Source organism: Narcine bancroftii, chromosome 1 (assembly GCF_036971445.1).
Source record: "Narcine bancroftii isolate sNarBan1 chromosome 1, sNarBan1.hap1, whole genome shotgun sequence".
Taxonomy (NCBI): Eukaryota; Metazoa; Chordata; class Chondrichthyes; order Torpediniformes; family Narcinidae; genus Narcine; species Narcine bancroftii.
In genome coordinates this window covers 301,121,216-301,141,205 of record NC_091469.1, presented here as the reverse complement: position 1 = coordinate 301,141,205, position 19,990 = coordinate 301,121,216, and the positions used below count along the sequence as shown (strand labels likewise).

Genomic DNA, 19,990 nt, shown 5'->3' with positions numbered 1-19,990 from the left:
AGAAAAGGAATTTCATCCACATCTCCACTATATCCTTCAAGATTGCCCTTTCTTCCCCACCCACCCACCCTCAAAAAAACCCAACTCAGAACAATTATAGATTTTTTTTTCCATGACTTCTGCCTGGTCTTCCATCATTTGCAGATCTTTTGGTTCATCCATGGCTTTTGATTTGGACTTGCCTGGATAGTCTTAGTAGGAATGCACTCATCAATGCATTTCCTGACTCCAGACAGTCACAAAGTTGCTCTTCTTCATCTCCAGACTATCTTTGAACAGTCTTCATTGCTGATTCCATGCTTTTCAGCTTCTACCTGTTTGTGGTAAGGATTTTTTTGTTAATGTAAAAAGTATAATTTTTAAAAATTGTGATTCTTTGTTTTCAGACCACCTTGTAGCCTTGATCTTCCCTATCATTGCTTACCACATTGAAACCTTGCACCTCTTGGATATTCTACTTTTGCTCATCTTCTGCATTATTCCTTTTGACTTGCTAAGCCCTGGAATTGTGTTACTAATATAAGAAAATAATATAGGAGTAGGCTATAATTTCCTTAAAACCTCTCTCACCATTTAACATGATCATGGCTAATCTATATTGGTTTCAATGCTTTGTCTCTCTGCTACTGCTTGTAACATGCCACTTTGTCATCCGTCATAATTGTGGTTTGTCAAATGTTCGACCTTACTTCTGGGATATAGCTTGATACAAGACAGCCACCATTATCCCAGTGCTGAAGAAAACATAGTGATGGTCCTAAATGGCTGGTGGCTCTGACATCCACCATCATGGAGTGCTTGGAGAAGCTGCTCATGGCTCACATTAATTCCAGTCTCCCACCCAGCCTTGACCCACTCCAATTCACCGACCACTGCAGCAGATGCCACCTTTCTGGCCCTACACTAAACCCTGGGCCGTTTGGCCAATAAGGGCACCTATGTGCATTGATTACAGCTTTGCCTTTGACACAATAGTATTAAGTCAAATTATCCCCAAACTCCCATGACCTTGGTCTCAGGACCTCCCTTTGCAATAGGATCCATGTCTCTCGATTGGCAGGTGACAATTGGTGAGGATTGGTGGCAGCACCTCCTTAACAATAATCCTCATTTCCATGCTCCCACAAGGCTGCCAACTTGGGCTCCTACTACACTTCTTGAGCACCTATGACTGTATGGCCAAACAGTAATATAGATGATATTGTGGTCAAAGGCTGATGTCAAACAACGCCAGCATCACCAGGCTGAGGAACAGCTTCTTCCCATGGGTAGTGAGAATGCTGAACGACCAAAGGAACTGCTCACACTCTCCATCTCAGACTTTCATACTCAAAGAATGAAGTCTATTTATTTATTTATTTATTTATCTATTTATTTAATTATTTATTTATATGAATACTTGTCCTGTATGTGTATCATGTCCACTTGTATGTCTGCAGGTTTTGCACCGCGGACCTGAGAACACTGTTCTGTTGGATTGTACTTGTGCAATCAGATGACTATAAACTTGATGGTATCAAGTAAACTTCAAGGTTCTCTGCTTCCTTCAGTTTAAACCTCAACTGTTGGAACACTTATTCATTGTTATTTCCCTATGTGTTTTTTTTAATGCTATTCAACTATCTACTTATCTAAAACTTCCTATTCTAAATTGTACCAGTTCTAACAATAGTGGTAAAAGGTTATCGAGAAAGTAGAAGTGAAAGTTGGTATTATCAGTAACCCTCAAACCAGTGGATGGCGCTAAATTAATTTCATAAACTAACTTTGAAAAGCAAATGAAATCTTTAATTCTGACTGGCTCTACCTGAGGCTGCAGCAGTGGAGTTGATGAAATTGAATTCTGATCTCCTTTGGCTACTTGGTGCTCAGCAATTTCTAAGTATAGGGAATAGCTGTTATAATAATAATCTCCTGGCTTCTTCCCTCCCCTCAACTTGACTTGCTTGAGTACCAATCACTTTGTGTTTGACATCCAAATAAAGATTTTTGATCTTCAAATATCTTGTTTCTAGAGAACTTTATAGCATTTAAAAAAAAACCCACAGTAAATGCTCGAATAATTCAGCACACGAGGCAGTATCTATTTCAGGCCTGTGACCAATGGGAAAGGGATGGAAATAGGATTTTAGTAGGAGGAAAGATGCAGAGGGTATGATGGAACAAAGCATCTGTGATAGGATGAGTCAGAATATGGCTTAATCAGGAATGTTGTCAGCACATTAACAACCATTACACTGGCTTTAGCGTAATGGGTGGTGGGGCTTACCAACTCGAGCAGGTTGAGCTTTTCTGCAACCTCTGTCTTTGTTCCCAGAAATCCCCACCCCAGACCAAAGACCTATTTTTCTGACACCAGAATTCGTATTTGGACTCTCTGGATTTTTACTCTCTGACCTAAATTATTGGCTGAAAAGCCATTGCCTTGATTTAATTTTCCCCCACTCCCCTCACTGTCACCTACCCTACTTGGAGTATGAGGCATAAAAGCCATTGCCTTGATTTTATTTTCCCCCACTCCCCTCAATGTCACCTACCCTACTTGGAGTATGAGGCATTCTACACACTAAGAATGAATTCTGCTTTGTCCTAATAAATCAGCATGGTGACTGCAGCCCCTTCTACAGATGGTGGCAAGCAATTGGGTAATTTGTGAGGTGCAGTAGAATGGACTCCATTCTACTGTCCAAGACAGTCCTGCAGTCAAGAGAGTCTTCAGTGTTCCATTCAGTGATCATTAAGAGCCCCTTTCACACTGCCATTTACATCTGAGTTAACGTGCCAATATCGTGGGTGAAATCGCACGAATCACACAGTGTGAAATGACATAACCAGGCAAGGCGAAAAGATTTCAACTGGGCTCTGATACACAGAGTCCTGCTGAGTTAACTCACCAATTGCCTTCTGGCAGTGTGAAAGCACAACCTGCTTTTGCATTGTCACTGCTGGAGATGGGATTCCCCCCCCCCCCCCCTAAAATCCTGTGTTGCAAATAATGGTGCAGTGTGAAAGGCTTCCAGGGTCAGTTTGCCTGCAAATTTTCCCATTTCTTAGGAGGGTTGGCAGTGAGAAAAGATTTACTTGTTCTTGTTAGGGTGGGGCAATTGGTGTTTTGCCCACAAATGGGTTTTCTAGCACTAAAGAATCTCCATAAGCTATGGCTCTGAGTTGGTGGGCCTCCTGTGATCTTTCTAGCCACCATCTCTTGTTACAGTTTCTATTCTTCTGCTTTCAGGTGCCTGTAGAATGGTGGCAATCTACTTCCCTGATGCAGGGTTTTCAGCTCAAAATATCAACCTTTCTGGGGATGGCGCCTGACCATTTGAGTTCCTCGAACACAGTGGTTTTTAAACTTCTCCCCCTAAGCTCACATTCTACCTTAAGGAATCCCTATGCCATAAGTGCTCTGTCATTAATCAGGGATTCCTTAAGGTGGTATGTGAATGAGTAGGTTGAGAATGACTTCTCTAGACCCAATTGTTACTGAAATATTTTGCTTGAGAAAAATTGTCATTGGCCCATTTCCTTTGGAGTTATGAAACCGTGCACATAATGAGTCAATGAAGTACGATTAAAACCGTGGTTTTCAAATGTTTTCTTTCCACTCACATGCCACCTTAAGCAATCCTTTACTAATGACTGAGCACTTGTGGGTTTGGGGGGGGCAGTTTGAAAACCACTGCTCTAACACCTTGTTTGTTCCTACTTCCCTAACTGTTTACATTGCTGCAGCCCTCCATGAAATCTATCCAAGTGAAGAAAACTAATATCTCCTCTTCCACTAAGAAGACCTCATCATTGCAGTTCATTGCTATTTGAAATCTCACAAGCCCTTTTTGGACCTTGACATTGTGTAATTTCAACATGAAAGTTTGAAAAATGGAATGGAGTTGGTCAAGTTGCAAATGCTTTGTAAGCACTTCATAACCTGGAACTTCAAAACCTTCAGTGAACAAGTGAATAAAAGCTTTAATGTGTTGCATTGGCCAGCTGGAACAGATTGTGGAACATGTGGCTAAATTTAATAACTATGACAAAGGTATTGCGACAACTTACTTTATGTTCCACCACTAGCACGATCTTAACAATCTGAATGTCCATCTGAGGTGCATCTCCAGCCATCTGCGGTGGGTGGGGGGGGAGGGGCAGAGGGGGGGGGGGGACTTGACTTTATTAGCATTTCAAAAAACTTTTTGTCCCTATTTTTTTTGTCTCTTAATGGGTGATTTCGGTCATCTGGTGTCAAAATACTGCCCCATTGTTTAATTATACATTGAAACAATAGAGATAATTTGAAGATTCTTGCAAACAACAAATGAAAGGATGCAAATCCAATAGGGGAATTTTTTTATTCTCCTTCTGAGGAGTAATATGAATGTGGCTTTGCTTGATATATCCTGAAAAATCATTAAAAAAAATCAATGCTACGCCATGTAGAATCTCAAATAGTCCTGAGATTTTAAAGCAATTTTTTTCTGTGTGGTGAGTTATACTGGGACTGTTATTCTTGACCCAGACTTTAACAATGACTGGGGTGATCATTCTGTAGAATTAATCTTACACCATCACATTGATGGAGCAATAAAGGTGACATTTATTTTAATGTACCTGTGCTGACTTTGAAAAAGATCTCAAATTAAGACCACTCCCTAACTGCAAATATTTTTCTTCCTTGTATTTGTCCAACTTCATTAAGTTGTTTTTTTAATCTGCTTCCAGCCCTTCTTTTTCAGGCAATGTTGGGATCGAAATTCTCCATTCTGTTGTAAGTTGCTGATATTTCTCAATTTATCACTTCAAATCTTAATTCTGAAAACTTGTATAATTTCCTTACTGTTGTGCTTTCAGAACAACCCCCATCTTCAATTGAATAAATTCCATCATTGAGAATTAAAACAGAACTTGGGTTTTTTTGGGGGTTTTCTTTTGAATGTCAGAATTGATACTGAAAGGTTTTACAGAAAGTTTGATAAACTTTAGTTAACAGTTTAAAAAAAAATAAACACAAAGGAAACTGCAGCTCTAATCACAAATGTAATTTAACCCAAGTTGAAAGAAATAAGACCCAAACCTAAACTCTCTCACTTAACACTTCCCTGGTAAAATTGAACTCGCATTTTGCATGCATTTCACTGTGCTGTCTATTCGAACCAGCACTTGTAATACGCAACATTGCTGAAGAAACTTGTGCAGCATCCATATGAAGTAAATGGTAATCAACATTTCTGATCTGGGCTCATGGCAAAGATTGATACCTCTCTGAATAGTCAGGGTATCAAAGGTTATGGGGAGAAGGAATGAAGTGAGGCTGAGTGGAAGAATGGATCAGCTCATGATGGAATGGCGGAGCAGACTCGATGGGCCGATTCACTTACTGCTTTCGCCGATTCACCTACTGCTTTCATATCTTGTGGTCTAATGGCATCTGGTACTTAGCAAAGTCTGTGACCCATTTGGTCCGAGCATAACAAAGGACTCCACAACTTTATTAACCCTTCCCTTTGCTTTCAAGAATCTCATCAGCCATTGGAGCAGGAAAATGCCAATGTTCATGAATAGATAAAAATTTATTTTTTTAGAGAGGTGGTGGTTGTGAGTGTATAGCCAAGAAAGGTTGTGACAAATTCCTGGAATCTTGTCTGATGGGGCAAGTTTAATACTCTGTTGTCCAGCTTTGCTGAAGCATATCATGGTTGCCCATTTACCTGCATATCTTAATGTTTGGGGTTATCTTGCATACTGACTTCTTGCTGTTTAGCATGGTTTCAGTAAGTCCTGCTTAAAACAAATAGTTCTGCTTCTTTTAACCCTTTAGTTATATCCTGCCATTAGTAGTTGTTGCCACAGAGAAATTATTGTTTTTCATTTTACCAGAGCACAAGGTTCTAGCTAAATGCAGTAAGACTTTAATCTCCTTCATTCAGATCCTCTCTCAATAAAGACTAACTTTTTGGCTTGATATCCTTTTGCACCTACATGTTGGGTTACATTGCCTTGCACCCAAGTTCCTCTGAACGTCAATGTTAACAAATCTCACCATTTAAAACAAAAATGCCTTTCAGTTCTCTCTAATTTAGGTTATCTGTTAAAAGCTGCTGTAGTTGTCTCACCTAATTTTGTGTATTCAACAAACATGGAAATCGGACATTTAGTCTCCTTGGCCAAACCATTGAATAGCAAAGGATCAATCATTGATCCCTGAGGCACCCTAATAGTCACAGCCTGTCAATTTGATGAGAAAAAGCAATTCTTATCTACTGTTTGCTTTTCAATAATCATTTCTCAAACCATGTCAATATATCCCCCTGTTCTGTGTGCTCTAACTATGTTAACCAATGCCCTGCATAGGATCTTGTTGAAAGCTTTCAGAAAATGCCACTGGTTCCCCTTTCCACTTATCTAGTCACATCCCTTACACTCCAGATTAGGCAACCACCATATTTCTTTCATAAATCCATGTTGACTTTGCTTAATGGAATAATTCTCATCAAGGTGATGCATGCTTCATTATGGACTCTAGTATTTTCCCCACTGATTAACACAGTCACTGATTTCCTATTCTTTCCTTTTCTCGATATTATGGTCGTATTTGCTACCCTCCAGACCACAAGATCTAATCCAGAGCAAAAGGATATCGAAGAAGATCACCAAAGCATTCACCATCTCTATAACCAGTTCTTTCAAAGCTCTCTAATGTTAAGCACTGGCTCCTTGTAATTTATGGACTTTCAAACTCAATGACTTTGAATAATATTTCTTTTCCTCAATCTTGCTAGACCACTGGTTCAATAATAATGATGGCAGGTTTTTTGTTCTCTCTTCCATGAAATTATGTAATGTATGTTCTTAATTCCTTTATCCTTGTGCCCCATTGCAACTTTTCCAATACCACATTTGCTGTTGCTAGTCTTTACCTCTTTGAACAATCACAAAGTTCTTGGCTTCTGTTTCTCATCAATTTATAATATTCCAGTTTTAATCAATATCTTGCAGTACAGTAACAGGCCATCTCTCCTTTCTTCCCCCCCCCTCCCCAGCATCAATTAACCTATAACGCCATATATTTTGAAAGGTGGTAAGAAACTGGAGCACTCAGAGGAAATCCATGCAGACACAGGGAGAACGTACAAACTCCTTACATAGTGCCGAATTCCAGCATGGGTCGCTGGCGCTGTTATAGTGTTGCGCAAAACGCTATGCTAGCCGAGCCACCATCCTTCCTTGTTAAGAGCTACACAACTGGCTGATCTTTCAAAGTGTCAAGTATCTTTGAACTTTCAGCTGCCAGCTCACCTTAATAGTCATATTTCCAGAGGTGTAATTGTTATACCTATGTGCCACTAATCCACTAATTTGTGAACATTTAGATAGAGCACCTTTAATTTTATTAAGTTGACTTTTTTCGAGCCCAGTTTCTGTTTTCCTTTGTTTCTGCTATTTTCCTTATTTAATTTCCACATACTGTTTTATTTCTTCTTCCCAGATTCCTCTTGAAGTTCCTAATAGATGACCAAATCAAAGGAGGATTGAAAACTTGTGACCAAAATAGTTTTCTCCTTCCTCCTTTGTTGATCTTGGTTCCATCCCATGATGACTTTGACTTTGCTCTCTTTCATGTCTGTTTTTACTATTACCCATTTTTCTGAGATATTCAGATATTGCTTGCAGGAAAATAATTGGAATGTCCATTTTACCCTGCTGTTATTTTTGAGTATGCAAAATAAAACGTGTACAGACCAAAACTGCCTGGATAAAAATATTTGCAGTGGAATTGTATAGATTCAAAAGAAACACGGTTATTGGATGTTAATTAAACCAATGACAGGTTTCAAATGCTGTTTGTTTTCATTCACAATTGTCTGAAAACTTACTAGCTTTTCTCTCAATTTCCATCCCCAATGCTATAATTTGACAAGACATACTGAAATGAGAAGCCATGGGAGTTCCCTGAGGTGTCCAACCTCAGCTAAATGAAGTTGTCTTGTTCTAATCATATTTAATTGTACAATATTTCACATTGCAAAGGACCTGTTATATTGTATCAAGCATGTTGTTTTGAAATGTGTATTCGATTTTCTTTATCCTCCCCATGTTCTTTGGGCCAAAGGTTACAACACAATTAACAATTTCAAATGCAGAGTGTCGAAGGACAATGGCTTAAAAGAAACACATTTTTGAACATGAAATAAATGTGCACATTGATTTTTGGTTTACAGGTTTCCCCGCTCTCCAAAAGTAGAGTGTTCCTATGAAACCTTTCGTAAGCCAAAATGGTGAAAAGCAATTACCATTAATATATATGGGATTTTTTTTTGTGTGTGTGTGTGTTCCCAGCCCAATTTTACACTAAGCATGACACCATTACAAGCTCTCTTAGGCTTTTCTGATACCTTAGGCCACTTCTTGCTAACAGATTAACAAAATAAATTGAGATAAAGCATAGATGCTCACACACAGTTCAAAGCTATGGCAGGTTGATGCTGAGTGTAGTTCCTGGGGAAGGAGCTTGGCGGAGCCGCTTTTGCTGCTCTGGGTGCGTGCTGCGTCTATAATGGCTCACTGCAAACAAACACTGATCACTCTTTTTTGCTTTTCGTCTTTTTTCGTAAAAAATGAAAACAGGACTAATGTAGGTCTCATAAAAGTGAAGTGGAAAAACACAAACTTTCGAAAAGTGGGGAATACCTGTATTTGAGATATGAGCAGTCTAGGAATTCTTAAGATCAACAGTACTATATTATTAATCTATCATTTTATGGAGTATTGAGAAATTAGTATTTGCCAAGTTTTCATAACTTGTATTTAATTTTGTGTATTGGCCTTTTATATATAGACTGCCATTTAAAAGAAATCTTTGAATTGCAGTGGAAGCAATTCTAGTATAGCTTGGATCTGACAGGTCTGCAGTGGAAACTATTTTTAGATGTTTGTGTGTTATTTTTAGCTTGTAAAATATTCATCCTTGTCAAGGGCAAGACATCAATTCCTATGAATGTGATGGGAGCAGAGTTATTTTTTTTTAAACCTGTGAAGGAGAACATTGAGATGTCATTTTAACTTGGCGGATGAGACGTGAGCTTTTCAGTTCTTGAGCATCAGTAGTCTGTTTCAAATCCTTGCGCAACTGCTAATGTAGTTGTTTATTGTCGGTAACTTGGGTGGGCGGTGGCGGGGGGGGGGGGAGATTGTTGTATGAGAAAGAAAGCCGTGAGTCATTCTTATTTTTCCAAAACTTGTGTAAATTTTTGGGGGGGGGGTGGTGAGGGTGCGCATCTCACTCATTAATTATGTACCCCTGCATGCCTTTGTTGTTTTGTTATGTATTCCAGGGTCTTTGGTGGTTTCTAAATACAGCACCGAAAGGCTCGTGCATTGTTAAGGGGGATCAATCGCAGTTTTCTATTAATAGAATGAAGTGGATTGAAATCACATTTTCACTTTCCATGTAATAAATCCCCAGAAGAGATGGTGCTGCAGCCCGCAAGTCAGTTCTTTGCAATTGTATGAGGTGCAGTTGTCACGATTGCAGTGGTATTAGCCACTAGTCAATTAAGTGTTCTTGCACACAGCCATTCAGGTAAAGGTCACAATATGGTGGGTGATGTCAAAAATACTTCGAGCTAAAAATATCCCAGATGTACACAAAGCTTTTGGTTTGTGTATTTATACCGAAGTGAATTGGTTCAAAGTTGAAAATATATTTGCCAAGGTAATTGCAGAGGGAATTTTTTTTTTTTTGCTTAGCACAGAATATTTTCATTTTTAAGTTTAATGCTAATCCTGCAAGTTAATAAAATTTATGGCCATTTGGCAATGTTTTCAATTTATCCTGAATAGAATGAAAGTTTTTTTTAAAGAATCATTCTAATTTTGAAGCTGGATTCTTGAAGCAAACACAATAACTTTTTGATTTACACGCTAAGTTCATTCATGTAAATTCATAATTTGCATATTTTCTCTGGCTGACACTAACAAAGCTGCTCCATTCCACAGTCTTGATAATCTGATGGTATGTCCTAACACTAAATGTCCAGCAACCCTTGATTACAAACCACTGAAATTCAATTCTTCTTAACCAGTCCAATGATATTGAGGCTGAAGGAGTGTTTATAGTGTTCAAGCAAGCAGTTTTCTTATTACCAATGGCTATGATGGAGCCGTTTGGAAGTTTTCTAAAAAAAAAAAAATTGGCAACTTTGCCTTTTGTTCATCCCCAGCAAAATTCTTTAACAACACGTCCTGGACCCCAAACCTTGCTGACTCCTTTGGGGTTGAACCACAAATTCCCATTTCTTCTGACATTATTCACAGCTTGAGATTGATGTAACTGACAGCCCCAATTGGCCTATGGAGGTGTTAATTCTTCTGATGACATCCTCGCACAGCAAGTCTATTCTTCCTTGTGCATCTGTTATTTTCTTTAGCTGCTCCCTGATGATTGCATTGTTACCAAATATTTTGCATTTGACAAATGAGGATAATGCTAGAGTGTCACACATACAGGCACATGTTCTTGGCATTTAAATCTGTACGATTTGGAAATATATTGAATTTGGCCAATCTGCATTTGAAATTTTTAAACTTTTGATTAATGCTGAATTTTTCTGAGTTTTGTGCATTATTTGGATTAAAATAATTTTATTATCGATTGGGCTTGGAATAGCACAGGAGGTGCCTGTGCTGTGCTGACAACTTGCCGATGAATTCACCAACAACTTCAACATCTCACTCTGGCAAGCCATGGTACCCCTCCTGTTTTAAACAGGTGTCAATCATACTGATGCCCAAGAAGAGTGTGATAACCTGCCTAAATGACTATTGACCAGTGGCACTCATATCCGCAGAGATGAAGTTTTGAAAATCTGGGGTCTGAGCGGCGACATGAATCTTTTCCATATTGTAGCAACATATCTGCGGTAGATGAAATCTCACTGGCTCCACACAAAGCCCTGGAACGCCTGGACAGCAAAGATGCATACATCAGGATGTTCTTTATTGACTACAGTTCAGCATTTAACACCATCACCCACTCAAAATTGATCAGCAAACTCTCAAGATCTGAGACTCAATGCCCCACTGTAATTCAATTCTGGATTTCCTCACCTTCAGACCACAATCAGTGAGGATTGGTAAGAACATCACTCCTTTACAATCTCTGTCAATCTCAACCCCTGCTGTATTCCCCATACACCTATGACTGTGTGACTCAGTACAACAATAACACCATCTACAAATTCATTGAAGATACCACGATAGCAGGTTGTATGAAAAGGGGCAATGAGTCAGTATACAGGAGGGAGATTTGTAACGAGCCCAGAGGACTCGAAAACCAGCAGCAACAGAACTTCACCAAGACAATGGTTACTTAAACTTAATTTTCTTCATACATAATAATATCAATATGGTTGGTTTCAGCGAGAGAGGTTCGTTGGACGGACACATGCGCGCGCACACACCTCCTTCAATCAGCCACTTCAGTGTCTTGTCAAGGAAACTTGCCTCCTCATGGGCTTTCCAAAAGATGACCTTCAGGTTACCACAGAGAGTTCTTTTTACCCTATTTCAGGAGAAACACATTAACCAGTCACATCCTCTTGCAATTAACTACAAGGGTTTAGAATAGGCTGAACTCAGAATTGAAAACCTGTCTTCAAATGGGGTCTTGTAGCAGGTCTGCAAAACTTGCAGTTTCCAACACCTCTTCCTGCTGTAATCTCCCTCCAATAAGAATAGTATGTTTTTCTTTCTCTCTCTCTAATAACAATAGCAGGTTTTTTTCTCTCTCTCCAATAAGAATAGCAGGTTTCTCCCTATCTCTCTCTCTCTCCAATAAGAATAGCAGGTCTCGCGCTCTCTCTCGCGCGCTCTCTCGCGCGCTCTCTCGCGCGCTCTCTCTCGCGCGCTCTCTCTCTCGCGCTCTCTCTCTCGCGCGCTCTCTCTCTCGCGCTCTCTCTCTCGCGCTCTCTCTCTCGCGCGCTCTCTCTCGCGCGCGCGCGCTCTCGCTCTCCAATAAGAATAGCAGCTCTCTCGCTCTCCAATAAGAATAGCAGCTCTCTCGCTCTCCAATAAGAATAGCAGCTCTCTCGCTCTCCAATAAGAATAGCAGCTCTCTCGCTCTCCAATAAGAATAGCAGCTCTCTCGCTCTCCAATAAGAATAGCAGCTCTCTCGCTCTCCAATAAGAATAGCAGCTCTCTCGCTCTCCAATAAGAATAGCAGCTCTCTCGCTCTCCAATAAGAATAGCAGCTCTCTCGCTCTCCAATAAGAATAGCAGCTCTCTCGCTCTCCAATAAGAATAGCAGCTCTCTCGCTCTCCAATAAGAATAGCAGCTCTCTCGCTCTCCAATAAGAATAGCAGCTCTCTCGCTCTCCAATAAGAATAGCAGCTCTCTCGCTCTCCAATAAGAATAGCAGCTCTCTCGCTCTCCAATAAGAATAGCAGCTCTCTCGCTCTCCAATAAGAATAGCAGCTCTCTCGCTCTCCAATAAGAATAGCAGCTCTCTCGCTCTCCAATAAGAATAGCAGCTCTCTCGCTCTCCAATAAGAATAGCAGCTCTCTCGCTCTCCAATAAGAATAGCAGCTCTCTCGCTCTCCAATAAGAATAGCAGCTCTCTCGCTCTCCAATAAGAATAGCAGCTCTCTCGCTCTCCAATAAGAATAGCAGCTCTCTCGCTCTCCAATAAGAATAGCAGCTCTCTCGCTCTCCAATAAGAATAGCAGCTCTCTCGCTCTCCAATAAGAATAGCAGCTCTCTCTCTCTCTCTTGGTGCCACAAGACCCACACTACCACGTTCAGGAACAGCTGCTACCCCTTCACCATCAGACTCTTCAATAACAAACTCAAATCAGAGACTCATTTAAGGACTCTTACTTTTGTTCTGTTTTTGATCTCTCTCTATTGCACAATCATTTTGTTTACATTTCTTTATATATGCAATGAGTACAGTTTTTTTTTGCACTAGCAATAAATGGGAATTCCACCTGGCAAACAGGAAAAGAATTTCAGGGTTGCATGTGATTTCATTTATGTATGCCGACAATAAATCTGAAATCTCAGGTGGTTCATCCAACGTGCCTGTAATGGTTCTTTTTCGAACATCTGCAATTTTTCTTTGAATTTTGTAGTTTAAAAAAAAATTAGTGCCTTTTTACATTTTCTATAATATTGCATTGTAGTTATTAGATTGCAGGCTTTTACTGAAGCATTTACAGGCTCAGGTTTTTTTGAATATGTTTCAAGGTGAGAAGAATCAAATTTTCTTTATAAACTGAAATTGAAAAAAATAATTTTGTCCATAGTTAAAATACCCATGTTGTGGATTTTTTTTTGTATGAACCCAAAACCAGTCAAATGTGCAAAGAAAAATAACCTGATATTTCTTTTTAAGTTGTTACAGGAGCAACTGATGGAATTGGAAAGGCTTATGCAAAAGAGGTATGCTAGAAAATAAATATTTAGCTGAATTTTCTTTGTCTTTGCACTTCTGTGGTGCAAATCGTCTTTTACTGTTTTGAATTGGTGTTGACTAAGGCATTTGAATGGAAAATATACATAATGAACCATTTTAAAAATATTTAAAATTAAATTTGCTGAAAAATGATTAGAGCAAAATGAAAAGTTGCAGGTTTAATTAATGTAGTTCTATATACTATTCTTGACTCCTTGAATGCTTTCTCTATAAACCAGCTTGCCAAACGTGGTATGAGTATTGTCCTGATCAGCAGAAATGAAGAAAAACTGGATAAAGTGGCTAAAGAAATAAGTAAGTTAATACTTTTTCTCCATATTTTCATTCCACTTTGTTTTAATCTATCATTACCCATCTTCCTTGTGATTGCAATTCTGTTAATCACATCCAAATGATTTTGTTGTGTTTCACTAACTTGATTGACTTGGTTTTGGATGTCTTGAGTTACTAGACTTGCTTCCGTTGTCCCCTAACATCCACCCTTTCACTGACAGGAAAGATGTTGTGGATTAAATATCAGGTGAGTATTTATCCAATTAATGATGATTCATTTGGCTGCTGAGCCATGGGCTGGAGGCAACCAGGATTCGTGAGAGGGGTGAATCGGGCTCCCAAAGGGCCTTGGTTGCTGGTGGCTTCTGAATAGCAATGGGGATTTCGAACCAGGGGTCAAGGAGGATGACATGTATGCTTTGAGCACCAGCTGTGCAGCTATTGAGGTGCAAAAGCAGAGACGATAGTGGTGGCATCTTGCCTCTGAAGGGGTTCTCTTTTACTTTCCTTTCTCATCTTGATAGTGCACCTTCCTTAAACAGAGCAAAGAGAGAAACAAATTTTGTGGACATGACACTAAAGGAATCTTAATAATTATACATTTTAGTGTGTGCTGCATCGGCAGGTCAAAGCACATCAGCTTTTTGCTCTAGTTCAATGAACTTTTACTTCAAAATACTTGAGGGTCTCATCAAGTATACAAATGTGTGCAGTCTTGCAAACAAGGTGAAAATCTTGTATTTCAGATTTTACATGTCTCTGGGACATCCAAAATGTCATCCAAATTGATGCCTTACAGCGGCGACTTTGCGAGCACCTCTGACAGGAATAATCAAATATTGCTGTTCAAAACTTCTAAAAATCAAACAAAAAAACGAGAAACCTAAAAACAAACTTTCCCAACAGCATGGAGATCCTAAGATCACTTGGAATCTCTGTTGGTCCGAGGGACCTTTAAAGGGCTCCAGCAGGTACTAAAGGGCTCCAGCAGTGGATCCATGAGTCAGCTAAATAAAACTCAACCACGTGGATGCAGAGTGGGCTGCAGGTCAAGCTGAGATGCCGGGAACTGAGGCTTCCGCTCCCTACCATGCTGAATCATCAATTCATTACAGTGCACAGACGTGACGGTCATGTTGCAGTCCTGCTCCTCTGACCTGGAACACCTGGTGATCAAGTGTTGCCCATTCAACCTGCTGAGGGAGATCACCATCATTCTGGTCACAGTGTACATTCCGCCCCAGGCTGGCACTGGAGGGAGTGAGCACTGTGATAAACCGCCATTGGGCAGCACATCCAGATGACTTCCCAATCATTGTGGAAGACTTTAATCAGGCCAACCTGAAGAAGTCTCTGACAAACTACCACCAACACGTCACATGCAAGACCAGTGGAGCCAACACACTCAACCACTGCTCCACCACCACGAAAAACACATACTGAGCCATACCACGACTGCCCTTCGGCAAGTCTGTACTTTTACTCCCGGCATACAAGCAGCCTTCCCAAGATTGTGTTATATGGCGAGCTCTCCACTGGCCACCGTGACAGAGGTGCACCAAAGAAAAGGTACAAGGACTGCCTAAAGAAATCTCTTGGTGCCTGCCACATTGACCACCGCCAGTGGGCTGATAACGCCTCAAACCGTGCATCTTGGCGCCTCACAGTTTGGCGGGCAGCAACCTCCTTTGAAGAAGACCGCAGAGCCCACCTCACTGACAAAAGGCAAAGGAGGAAAAACCCAATACCCAACCCCAACCAACCAATTTTCCCCTGCAACCGCTGCAACTGTGTCTGCCTGTCCCGCATCGGACTGGTCAGCCACAAACGAGCCTGCAGCTGACGTGGACTTTTTACCCCCTCCATAAATCTTCGTCCGCGAAGCCAAGCCAAAGAAGAAGAACAAGCAGCAACTGAAAAACCATAGCACCACTGGTGAAGGTAGGGTCAAGGGAGGCGGCAGAGTGTCTGCAGGACTGCTTTGAATTGGTGGACTGAAACATATTCAAGAACTCATCCATAGACTTGAATGAATATGCAACAGGTGTCACCAACTCCAAGGCCTGTGTGGATGAGTGTCTGCCCATGCACAAATACCAGGTGTTCCCCAACCAGAAGCCCTGGATGAATCAGAATCCACAACCTGCTGAGGGTAAGGACAAGGGTGTTTATGGCTGGGGGTGTTGAATTTTTACAAGTCCGGTATGATTTCCGAAAGGCCATATCCGAAGCAAAGTGGCAATTCCAGAGGAAGCTAGAACAGATGCACGCCAGCAATGGCAGGGAGTGCAGGGCATTACAGCCTACAAAGTGAAGGCGAACACTATAGACAGCTGCAGTGCTTCACTATCTGATGAGCTCAACACCTTCTATACCTGTTTTGAGAAGAACCACCAAACAATGCCTACTAGAATCCCTGAAAAGGCTGAGGACCCTCTGTTATCTGTCCCTGAGGGCAATGTCAGAACATCATTCAACCCTCTCAAGGCATCAGTCCCTGATGGCATACCTGGCAGGGTACTGAAAATCTGCACCAACCATCTAGCTGGAGTGTTCACTGACATTTTCGATCTCTTATTGTGGCAGTCAGAGGTTCCCACAAGCTTCAAAAGGGCATCAATCATTCCAGTACCCAAGAAGAGTAGCATGGGCTGCCTCAATGACTACTGCCCAGTAGCACTAACTTCTACTGTGATGAAATGCTTAGAGGGGTTTGTCATGGCCAGAATTAACACGTACCCAAGTAAAGATCTGGACCCACTGCAATTCGCCTATCATCACAATTGCTCCACGGCAGATGCAAAATTGCTGGCTCTCCACTCAGCTCTGGATCTCCTCAAAAATAGCAATTCATAGATACAGCTACTCTTCATAGACTACAGCTCGGCCTTCGATATCATTATTCCTTCAGTGCTGGTCAAGAAGCTAGCTACAAACTCTAAGGCTCTGAGTGGAGGAAAATCTGAACAAAAAGGGTTAAGAGTTTACCCATAAGTTGCTTACAAGAACATATAAGAGTCAGCTGCATATTGCTTAAGTGGAGGCAGGGAACCTCAAGGTTGTGATTTATCTGCAGACATGATAAGCTTTGGAATTCTGTGTAACGATGATTAAATTGTTGCCAAATGTTGACAATGATAAACTATTGTCAGATTGACTGCAACAGGAAGCCCACTGCCATTTATTGTATATAAACTCTGTTAAAACTGGCTGTGAGCAGAGCAAGCTCAAACTGGGTTTTGGGCATGCTCTCCAAGATATCTTGCTAATAAAACTCTTCCGAAGCGTTACCCTGGTGTTGGTAGTTGATTCTTTCTCTGCAACACTCTGTACTCCACTCTGTAACTAGATCTTTGACTTTCTCATGGTTAGACCATATTCAGTACAAATTGGAAACAATGTCGTCTCCTCACTGATTATCAACACAGGCACGCCCAAAGGTACATGCTTAGCTTATAGCTCCACTCGATATGCACCTACGACTATGTGGCCAGGGACAATTCCAGTGCCATCTACAAGTTTGCTGATGACACCACAGTTGTTGGCAGATTCACAAACAGCAATGAGGAAGTGTCCAGGAGGGAGATAGATCAGCTCATTGAATGGGGTAACAATAACAACGTTAGCAAAATCAAGGAGATGATTGTGGACTTCAGGAGGAAGTCGGGGGAACATGACCCAGTCCTTACCGAGGGTTCAGTATTGGAGACGATCGAGAACTTTGAATTCCAGGGTGTCAACATCTCCGAGGATCTGTCCTGGATGTTGATGCAATCACGAAGAACGAGCACTCAGCGGCACAAGGACAGCTTCTTCCCCGCTGCCATCAGATTCCCGAATAATCAAATGAACCAAAAACACTGCCTTACTTTTCATGCATTATTACGGTTGTTATTACTTTATTTTGTTCAGTAACGTCATAAGATAGTTATATTTATGTTTGCACTTTGGTGCTGCCACAAAACCCTGAATTTCGTGACGTCATGACAATAAATTCTGATTCACTGTTTTGCCTCTAATAGCAATTAATCTGGTGGCTTTGGAAATTGTACTATGATGTTGACCTTTCTGTCCTGGCCGTACCTCCCCCAAGTCCTTAACAATTTATTTTCTCTCCCAATTTCAGTTGTGTCATTAATAACACAATGCTGGAGTACCTCAGCAGGTAAAACTGTATAGAGTAAAGATAAAGATGCATAACCAATGTTTCGTGCTTGAACCCTTCAAGGTATGGAAGGGGATCCAGTAAAGATCCCCCTCCTTTCCCTTTCCTTCTGTCTTCTTTCTTCCAGCTCTCTACTCCTCCCCTTCACAGAGCTTTGCCTCGTCCCCTTGTTAAGAAGTTCTGTTTGACCTGCTGAGTTTCCCCAGCATTGCTTTTACTTCAACAAGTGTCTGCAGACTTTTGTGTTTTTACTTTTCACCAGTTATTAACTCACTTTCATTCACCACAAATACATCTGACCTGTTGTTTCCAGACTTCCCTATTTTCAAAATTTCAGCATTTTTAATCCTCAAAATTTTATTTATAAAAATGAGTTTGACTGCTTCTGTCTACTTCACCTCCTGTAATTTTTTTCTAAAAAAAAATATATAAACTTGAGTAATTACTGATAATGTTGTGAATAATTGAGACTGTTGAGATAATTTGTTTATTGGATAAAAAATGTGCCGCATTGTGGTCTATTTTAACATGGTCATTTTCTACTTGTGTAGAATACCTATACAATCAGAATGCTATGATGTACAGAATGAATTATTCATCTTGTTATAAATTTGAGAAGCATTTTCAAGGTAGAGATTGTTTGTCTGTGTATGTGTGTTCAGGCGGGCAAAAAACTTTTCTGCTTTGGCTTGTTCTTTCAGAGGCTTTCAGAAACTATTGGAAAGAGGATAGAAGGCAAAAAAAAATGTTTGTCTAATGATTTTTAATCCCAGCCGTACAAGACCATTGCTTCAATTTGTGCAGTTTTCATAATCTACAAGCGAAAGAATCCTGATGTGCTTCTCTCCGGAGAGAGGTGAACATAAGGTCTACAGAACATTGGGTCTTCCAATGAATTGCATTGCCCATTTTTGTCACTGGAGGGAGTGCTAGTCTGCAAATGGATCATTGGTGCTTGAACCAGACAAAAACTTGTTTGTCTAATATGGCAAAGCATCCAAAACTGCTGCACAGAAATCTTATCAAAAAATATCTTGACTGAGCTAGTGGTATTAGACATGAACAAAAACAAGGTCAAGGAGGGAAGATGAGGGTGCCTTGTGAAAGTTAATTTGGGAAAATGTAGCTGAGTGTTCTGAACCAGAGTTTTGCAGCATGAAAACAGGGCAATACTGAGGAAGTTGTGTACCTAAGCGAGCCCAGTTGTCTACATTCATCCTGTATCCTTCCAAATATTTCTTAACCCTGTACCCCTCTGAATGCCTCTTTTTTTTCCTTTTTCTTTCCCTCCCTGTCTTCCTCTCCCCCTCCCTCTCTCGACCCAGTTTTCCCCTTCTTCCCTCAACCTTGCCCTCACCCCCTTGCTCCCCTTCCTCTCACCCCCTTGCTCCCCTTCCTCTCACCCCCTTGCTCCCCTCCCTCTCACCCCCTTTTCTCCCCTTCCTTCCCTCCCTCTTTCCTCACCTTTCTCCCCACCCCCTTCTTTCCAATCCCTCTCTCTCCCTCGTCCCCTTCTTTCCTTCTTCCATCCCTCCCTCTCTCTCAACCTTTCTTTCCCCTCCCTCTCACTCTCTTTCACCCTCCCCTTCCTCACTCTCTTTCCCCCTACCTTCCCTCACTCTCCTCCTCCTTCTCTTCCTCACCCCGTTTCCTGCTTCCTCCTCGCTCCCCCTCTCCCTCCCCCTCTCCCTCCCCCTCTCCCTCCCCCTCTCCCTCCCCCTCTCCCTCCCCCTCTCCCTCCCCCTCTCCCTCCCCCTCTCCCTCTCCCTCCCCCTCTCCCTCCCCCTCTCCCCCTGAATGCCTCTTGAGCATTATATTAGTTCGTGCCTCTACCACTTTTAGCATCTTGTCATGTATACCCACTAATCTGGAAGAAAGATTGTGCAGGGGGGTGGGGGGGGGATGTTAAAGATGGAGAGTGGAGAAGCTATAATGGGATTAAAAGCAGGGTTTGAATTTAAAAACAAAACAGGTATTGGCTACCTGGGATGGATATAGATTCATAAGCACAGGCAGGAACATTTTGATAACCTTCACTTGAGGATAGAAATGAACATTTTATTTATTGCTCAAAAAAAGTC

At 41.1% G+C, this 19,990-nt stretch overlaps 1 protein-coding gene across 6 annotated transcripts in view; it reads left to right on the top strand.

Annotated features, from left to right (window-relative positions):
• hsd17b12a (hydroxysteroid (17-beta) dehydrogenase 12a) overlaps positions 1-19,990 on the top strand; it is a 108,150-nt gene that overhangs the window by 31,378 nt on the left and 56,782 nt on the right. For 3 of the 6 annotated variants that reach the window (XM_069905729.1, XM_069905720.1, XM_069905735.1), the window contains exons 4-6: positions 4,720-4,765; positions 13,391-13,437; positions 13,690-13,765. In XM_069905729.1, coding sequence (XP_069761830.1) covers positions 4,720-4,765; positions 13,391-13,437; positions 13,690-13,765 — 169 coding nt within the window. Of the gene's footprint in view, positions 1-4,719; positions 4,766-9,050; positions 9,073-13,390; positions 13,438-13,689; positions 13,766-19,990 lie in introns of those variants that run through there. The other 3 variants (XM_069905756.1, XM_069905745.1, XM_069905764.1) reach the window with 2 other exon arrangements.